The 9132-nt window shown below is 39.7% G+C and overlaps 1 protein-coding gene across 6 annotated transcripts in view; it reads right to left on the bottom strand.

The window, feature by feature from the left end:
- Nucleotides 1-5013: 5013 nt before the first annotated feature.
- The window catches only part of TPST1 (tyrosylprotein sulfotransferase 1), a 592637-nt gene continuing 588518 nt past the window's right edge, over nt 5014-9132 (bottom strand). For all 6 annotated transcript variants that reach the window (XM_044054229.1, XM_044054234.1, XM_044054230.1 and 3 more), the window contains one exon: nt 5014-5666. Coding sequence is in view for 1 of the 6 variants with exons in the window: in XM_044054234.1 (XP_043910169.1) it covers nt 5661-5666 (6 nt within the window). In the remaining 5 variants the exon portion in view is untranslated. The remainder of the gene's footprint in view (nt 5667-9132) is intronic.

Here is a 9132-nt window from a genome sequence, read left to right as displayed (position 1 = left end):
GGATATATGACACTGAGGAAAGTGAAGCCCTAGACTCTGGGATAGCTTTACAGAAATGCTAGGGTGGGGAGGGTGAATCACTTCAGCAGAACAAATGTTGTTCAGTTTTTCTTAGATTGCCCTTGGTTTTGCAAGGACCTCTTTTCTTCTCTGAATCTTCCTGATGCTGCTTTTTGAAATTTTGGTCACCTGTGCTCTTTTGGAAAAACGCATTCTGTTTCCTGAAAAAGGAGCCTAAGATGAAGGAAAATTTTTTTTTTAATTTCTGAAAAGGAGGGTTGAAAACTGGTGGATAACCCCCTGGATTAACTTTCCCCTTAAATCAAATGTTTTAATGACCTCTGCAGAGGAAAAAGGACCAAACACTTCATTATTCAGGGGAGAATTCAAAATTACAGCTTTAAATTTTGAGAATGTTGCCGGGGCAAATTACAGACATGGTGGAAGCTGCTCTGGATATAGCTTCAGCAGTGTCATAATCACATTTTAAAGAATATTTGGTAACTTGAGTCATGGAAGACTATGTAGAATTTAGAGACGCTTTAGAAAGAAAGTCAGCAATTCATTTTCTCACATCATCAAAGGAATACAGCAAAAATTACTGCAGGATCTGACCTAACGTTAGAAAAAAGGAATTTGTGAGGATAGGGCACCTTATACAATCTATTTGATTTTCTTGTAGCAGGTGACTGCCAGGTGAACTGCTAGTTGCTCAAAAAGCTTCTAATGCTGACAACGTAGGAGTAACAGATGCAGGATGCAGAAAACCTACCTGCATTAACTACAACTATCTCCACAAGGATTCTGAAATTTGGGCTCCCGCTAAAAAAAAAATCCCTCATTCTGTCAATAGTTATCAAAGGAAATACATCTCTTCGGCACAAGAATCTGAAGAAAAGCTTTCATCAGAGTCAGATTACCAATACTGAGGAGAGGATACTTGAGAAACATTCTTACTCTAAATTCTGTCCCTCAAGCCGGGAATCAGTATGAGAGAGAGGGAGGAAAATATAGTCCTATTAAAAAGGAGGACAGGACTCCGTAATTAAGGACTGAATGGCAGCAATCAAATGCTCTGGCAAAGCCTAGTCAATCTTCCCCATGAAATGCAGGAAAAGAAAAATGCCTACTTTTTTCTTTTTCTTGGAGACCCCTCCAAACAAGAGCAGCTGAAAGGATGGTCCTTCCTTGGAAATGAAGTTCCTAAGAGTAGCTTATTGAAGGAACATCCAACTTATTTTCTCCAATGTCAGTAAGGGTGGTTCTCCCTTACCTGACAAAGTCAAATGAACAGCAGTAGAGTATGCCTGACTGCCAGCCGTTAGTGGCTTCCCAATGAGCTACACCAGAGGGACCAAAAGAAAGAAATGAAAGGTCTGAGAAACAACTGTCTGATGGCCACTGTGAAGTCATCCATCAGCAGCTGAGGCAAACAGGAAGCCAGACAGAAAGCCAAACCCTCCAGGATAACTTCTTTCTTCTTGCAGCTCAGGGAGGGATCAACAAATTTTCTGGGACCCAAATCTATGTTCTAGTCATGAAAGGAGTCCCATATGTGGCTAGTGTGGCCTAGAAGGGTCAGTGATACCTCTTAATTAAAAAAAAAAAACTACTTTCAGTAGCAAACTGTAGTGACAACCACAAAACACTTTTATACAGAAGCAGCACATTTTTTTTCCTCAGAAAAATGAAAACATACGTAATCCCCAGGAAGAGTCTGGAGCAGATGCCAAATGAAAAAGGAGCCTGAAAGACAGTTAGCGGACTTTAGAAGTGTTGGTAAAGAATACTGAAAAAAAAATGTTTTGAATTAAAAACCAACCCTCAAAGCCAAAAGTTTAAGCTCCTGTGATTAAATCTGAAGTAAACAGCTAAGTTTTTTTTTCTCAAGAAAAGTTAATACTTGGGATTCCAGTAAGGGAACCATAGCTAAAAATAGTTTCTAACAGAAAATTTTAGTGACAACCACTAAAATCGACACTACTTGCCTTATGAAAGATTTTTGAAAATAAATAACAGTTGTGGAAGGTAGTCCCCAAAAGGTATACATCTGGCTAGCCTTGAAAGAGCAATAATAATTAGTCACTCTCCTGCAGAGGAGTGCATTTTTGGGCAGCAAGAAATTTCTAAAGCTTTGATGCCATAGTCCCTTACTTCCTCCTGCTTCTTTATTGCAGGGCAGAGGCTGCAGTGCAAAGAAGGTGTCCTGAAGCTTTGGAATCTGTCTGGCTGGTCTGATCCTTGACAGGATGTCCAATATAAGCGTTGGCTACTGCAACAGTGAGCTAATGATGAACATATCTATAAAGCAACCTTGCATCCTTATGAAAGGGTAACATGCTAGCAGGTACAGTGGATGCAAAAGTGGGAATACAATTAGATTAGCTGGATCAACTTACAAATACAAAAAAAGAAACCTGCTGTGATTTTTATACTTGCAAATTAAGTCTTAAGACCTGTGAGTTGATATGCGAGTGTCTGGATTTAAGCTTTTATCTTAGCAGCTATGTATAATACATATCTGGAAATGGCATCTACAGTGGGCTAGCTGGATAGCTCTCAAATATTAATAATTTCACTACAGATAGTTTTGGGGTGGACAAGATGATTAAGAGGAAGTATCTGCATTCTTCAAGTGAATAAACTGACAGGAAAATGAGTACGATTTTCAAAAATATTCCACAATATGAAGAAAAAATATACTTGTTTCTTTTCCTTTTTAATGCATGGGACTTTGCAGGTACTGACAAAAGTTTGGGCTTAACAATCTGAAATTCAAATACACAGAAGCCTTTGCCACTCACAAAGTTCCTATTGACCATACACTCAGTTTTTAGTCAGTGTTTTGTAATCAAAAGCTAAGTAGCAAATGTAGCCTGTTTAATTACAGTGTTAAGTTTTTCCATTATAAGACACTGAGAATCTTACACCTTCCTGAGCGAAAAATATTACACACTATGAGTAGGAGGACAATCCCAAAGGAGGCACATCTTATAATATGTTACTGTGGAAGGAGTGATTTAAAGAGGATGCCTGGGTACTACTATAGCTGGCTTCATATCTCTGTTTTGGGAGATACCCTAAAGGACGTACCCAAATAGAAACCACTAGCAGAAGGAATCTGAATGATAAAATCCCAAGGAATTGGATGCAAGAGTTGGGTAAGCCCACATTTTATGACCCATTGTTACAGTGATCCTCTCTGAAGATCTATATTGGCTTATAAAGTTACCTTCCAGAAGGGTGTAAGTAGACTACTGACAGGACTACATTCCTGTAAGCCAATATTCTGCATATTAAGCTATAAGCCTAAAAGCAGCCTAATGACAGACAAAAGACTGGTACAACTGGTCTACATCCAAAAACTCTTGTACCATGCTAATCCTGCATCATGGTCAAGTGCATCTGGCAGTCACACTCTCAATCCCTCTGATCCTATCTATACTCTGTTTCCCACATATTTCTCTGTGCATCTGCATTTATCTCTCTATATTAACAGCTGTCTAGGTCAGATACTGCTTTGACTGTTAATATTTCTTCTATATTCCTTTTGTTTACTGTTTGTAAACATTTTTATTTCATTGCTTAATAAATGCTACCAGATGTGTCTATAAATTAAGTGCGGTACATAAAACTGTAGGTGTTCAGTAGTTGTCCTTTATCCACATTGTGCACTTTGCCCTTCCCACTGCCTTACATATTTTAATGTCATCATATGCCTGCCCATGCCTTTACGCATGGCATCCACTGTGTACTACGTTTGTGATATTACTGCCTTGGCTTGTTGGTATTGCCATTCTGTGGATCTTCCAAACTATGAGTCTCAATTCCACTGACATTTAAGAAACTGATGTCTGGCTACTGCGGTATCACTGCTGTGTTGCGGTATAGCTGTGCTCCAACATATATGCCTCTGTCTCTAGAATGATGGTTCATTTCTGCCATTCCTTACCTGAAATGTATCTTCTTGGTGGGTAGTTACCTATCTCGCATGACTTCTGCAGAGTACAGAGTAAACGGACAGTGCTTAGCCTAAACTGTGTACTTGTGAAAGTCACTGTACAGAACAGACGTAGCTAAACATAATCCCTGGACAATATTATCTTGAAAAGTCCAGGCTGGATATATCCCTGGAAAGCACTCCTATTAACAGACAAGGTTATATGTTTTTAATGGACAGCAATTCTCCTGAAGAGACTAGGCTGGGATATCACTGGTTAGCATTCTCCTTGAAGAAATAAGACTGACTGAATCACCAAACAGTAATCTACTAAACAACCCTGACTGGTCATACCACTGAACAACATTTTGAATTGACCATTCCAAGCCAGTTGTACAATTAGACAGTGTTCTCCTGAAAAGTTCAGACTGATGTACAAATTATTAGCTCCTGTTCCACTGTTTGCAAGCATACCTAGATTGCCATGTTGCTGGTTGTGTTCCTTCAAATGCAACAAATTTGGGTATCTGTACCCCTTATCTTCGTATGTACAACCTTGGCACAGGAAGCAGCTCATTAACAAGTCTGAGCTTTAGTCCTCTACACTAACTGCCAGAGGACTAAAAATCTTGTCTGCCATTTTACTGAAACTTTGCTGACCTACATCTGTACAATATTCAGTTTTATATCTACACTTCCTACATTTGATCCACATTTCAACAGCAACACTGGAAACATACTGCATTACTTCCAGAAAGCAACTCAAGTTTGTAAAGCTTAACAAGCTCTAGAACAACAGACTTTAGCTACAAAGGCCTAAGGGACTTGTAGTTACAAATGCTTAAAATGATTTCAAGAGAGTATGACAACTTGCTACAATTCAACAAACAGTAAGTAAAGTTTATATCTGCATACAGACTGCAGAAAGGGCTCATCTAAGTCATCTTTAAATGCCATGTATAAGAAAATCAAACATTTGACATAAGAACTTACAACATTAGATATTCACCAATGGAGAAGATCTTCTTTTGACAAGACCGCCCTTTAACGTAAAAATCACATCACTGCAATAATGTATTTAATGACAAGTCATGTTTAACACTCAAAACAGTAAAAGATCCGTCTGGTTGCAAATCAATACAGATGAAATATTTTGAGGACTGAGAAATATATCCTTTAAATAACATGTAAATCTCTTTTCTTCCAAATTGAGCTCAGTAAACAAACAACTGATAACAAAGAGCATTAAAAATGTTATTCCCTACTATAAGTTCACCCACCCACATCATAATAAAAAATCAGAACTAACTTCCACAGTTGGATTCCTCTTACCGATTACAAATAATAAAAAAAACGTTCTTTTCTGATGCACCTATGGATTAACTTATCAAATGGGAGGCTATTCTGTACCATTTTAGGCAGCAGATGACTTGTACTGTTCGTGAATCTGCTGGTGGTAATTATGACTCAGTCTGGCAGCAAAAATGAAATCTCAAGTCTTCCAGTTTCAGTAACTCTAATGATTTTGTTCTCTGCACTGCAGAGTACGAAAAAGTGTATACAGTCAATGCAGTCACTGGGAAACCAAATGCTTTTCTTCACTGCTGTAATGTGTGCTTAATGAAATGCATAAAACAGAGTTCAGACATCCTTCTGGACCCACATTTCACCAACTGTTGTGTGAATTCAAGACTCCGTGCACTGCAAGTCAGGCAGGAATTCATTCCTACAAATACATAGAACAGGCAAAAATTAGTTAACTAAACAGATCAACATTTCTAATTACTAGAACAGACAAAATAATAATAATAGTAATAATAATAATTTACCTGTGTACTCATCACTATCTACATCAAAGCTTACCTGATTGAGACCGGAGTATTTTGAAACTTAGAACAGTCAATCACTCTCCGCTGCCTGAAAATGCTTTTTACTTAATGCACTTTGTAGGTGGTTGAAGTGAAGTTTAACTTCCTGATATATGCAAATAATATACATCTTTAATATAACACTGCCACAATCATATGTTCTTCTTAATGCATTAAGAGATACATGCTTTATCAGTATTTCATTACTAGAGCGGTGAATACCGCACAACCTGGCTGGGCTAATATGTGCCTTCGGGCAGATAGCCCAGTACCAACCTATAAGAAGATGTAATCTACAAAGCTATTCCACAGAGACATTTAGCCAGGTATGTTCTACTACAGCTTCATAAAACAAAAATGACATCTGCTGTAGTGGTACAGGGTCAATGTAATCTACAAGCCCCACCAACTCCAACCACCAGGGTGAAAGTGAATATCATTAGGCATCTTTCTATTGCTCAGTGACAACTAAATTTATATTTGCTCAAGAATTATTGCTAGAGACTGGCTGCAAACTCTAAATTCATTCAATATAACATGTTTGTGTTTGAAATTTATGGGCCTTTAGGTACAAGACTGTAGTCTCTCAGAGGAAGAGCGAGACAAGTACTTTGTGAGCCACAGGACACTATTTTTTTGAGGTATAATAGCCTCAGATTGAGAGTAATAAAATGTGTGTGCATGGGTGCAGGCTGATGCTTCTACATGGGGAGTATAAAGGGGCTTACCCTCTTGCAATAAATGCTTTTTTAAGTGTGTGGTGAATATTCATGTAAACTACACAGCTTTGAGTATCTTCTTTCGGCTGCTCCTGTTAGGGGTCGCTACAGCAGATCAACTGTTTCTATTTCCTCCTGTCCTCTGCATCTTGCTCTGTCACACCAACCACCTGCATATCTTCTCTCACCACATCCATAAACCTTATCTTAGGCCTTCTTCTTTTCCTGTTACCTGGCAGCTTCATCCTTAGCATCTTTTTCCCAATATACTCTGCATCCCTCCTCAGCACATGTCCAAACCAACGTAATCTTGCCTCTCTGGCTTTGTCTCCAAACCTTCCAACCTGGGCTGACCCTCTAATATACTTATTCCTAATCCTGTCCATCCTCGTCACACTCAGTGCAAATCTTAACATCTTCAACTCTGCCACGTCAAGCTCTGACTCCTGCCTTTTTGTCATTGCCACCGTCTCCAACCCATATAATATAGCTGGTCTCACTACCCTCTTGCAGACCTTCCCTTTCACTCTTGCTGGTACTCGTCTGTCACAAATTACTCCTGACACTCTTCTCCACCCACTCCATCCTGCCTGAACTCTCTTCTTCACCTCTCTTCCACACTCACCATTACTCTGAACTGTTGATCCCAAGTACTTAAACTCATTCACCTTCGCCACCTCTACTCCCTGCATCCTCACCATTCCTCTATCCTTCCTCTCATTCACACACATTCTGTCTTAATCCTGCTGACTTTCATTCCTCTTCTCTCTAGAGCACATCTCCACCTCTCCAGGGTCTCCTCCACCTGTTCCCTACTCTCATTACAGATCACAATGTCACCTGCAAACATCATAGTCCATGGGGACTCCTGTCTGATCTCGTCTGTCAACCTGTCCATCACCATTGCAAATAAGAAAGGGCTCAGAGCTGATCCTTGATGTAATCCCACCTCCTCCTTAAACGCATCCGTCACTCCCACTGCAGACCTCACCGCTGTCACACTACCCTCGTACATATCTTGTACCACTCTTACATACTTCTCTGACACTCCCGACTTCGTCATACAATACCACAACTCCTCTCTAGGCACCCTGTCATATGCTTTCTCTAAATCCACAAAGACACAATCCAACTCCTTCTGACCTTCTCTGTACTTCTCCATCAACACTCTTAGAGAAAACATCGCATTTGTAGTGCTCTTTCCTGGCATGAAACCATACTGCTGATCACTAATCATCACCTCCCTTCTTAACCTAGCTTCCACTACTCTTTCCCATAACTTCATGCTGTGACTGATCAGTTTAATCCCTCTGTAGTTACTACAACTCTGCACATCACCCTTATTCTTAAAAATCGGTACCAAAACACTTTCTCTATTCCTCAGGCATCCTCTCACTTCCCTAGATTTCATTAAACAATCTAGTTAAAAACTCCACTGACATTTCACCTAAACACCTCCATGCTTCCACAGGTATGTCATCTGGACCAACAGCCTTTTCGTTCTTCATCCTCTTCATAGATATCCTTACTTCCTCCTTGCTAATCCACTGCACTTCATGATTCACTATCTGCACATCATCCAACCTTCTCTCCCTCTCACTCTCTTCATTCATCAACCCCTCAAAGTACTCTTTCCATCTGCTCAACACACTCTCCTCGCTTGTGAGTACGTTTCCCTCATTATCCTTTATCACCCTTACCTGATGCACATCTAATGCAATAATGCTGTCAGCCCCATGCAGTTTCAGTTTAGCGATTTAAGGTGAAGCTGTACAGTTTTGAAAAGACAGAGTAGACCCAATGTCATTTCATCCTTTATCCAGGACAAAGGTGGCAGCCACCCCAGGCACAAAGTGTACAGGATACAATTGATCTTCAGTACATTGCCAACATTCATTAATGCCAGAATTGCATTTGTAATCTCTACTGAAGCAACACTTCAGCACTATTTAGTTTTTGTCTCACATGTGCACACAGACACACACAGACACACACAGACACACAATAAAATCAAGGAACATGTTTTCTTTTTTTTTTTTAAATGTAAATGTAGCAAGCAGTTTGCTACAATTTAAAAATGAAGAGATTTTTTGCATTTGCAGTCTGAAGTACTTTAGTGTTCCATGTGTGGCATAAACTCTAAGCGGTTTGCTACTTTTAAGAGCTTTTTTTTTTTTTTTTTTTAGATTGTAAAGAATGGACCTACCTTGCTCTGTGCATTAGGAGTGCCAGGTCAGGGAACAGAGCTTTTTTTTCTTTCCAGCTCCCAAAGGAGGGTAAAAAGCATAGATGGCTGGCTTAAACTAAGAGTGCTTGATTGGGAATGCACCTTTACAAAGAGCTATTTTATTATTTTTTTGGGGGGGGGGGGTTCAAAACTTAAAATTGGTGGGAGGGTAGACTGGAGCATGGCATCAGGCAGCAGAATGGCTAGCTACACCTCTGACAACACTGCAGCTCACCACCAAACAATGTAAAATGAATGCTCATGTGTCAGATATTAAACCACATGTACATTAACTGCACTTCATTTTGTGGCTGGCCATGGATATGAGGGCAGTTGTGCCAGCTGCCCAGCTTAAGGACAAGTGGTGTTGTGGGGTCA

The sequence above is a fragment of the Protopterus annectens genome, chromosome 13.part0 (assembly GCF_019279795.1).
Source record: "Protopterus annectens isolate FY-2018-M chromosome 13.part0, PAN1.0, whole genome shotgun sequence".
Taxonomy (NCBI): Eukaryota; Metazoa; Chordata; order Ceratodontiformes; family Protopteridae; genus Protopterus; species Protopterus annectens.
Note: the sequence above shows the minus strand (reverse complement) of the source record. Positions and strands in the feature narration are given on the sequence as shown.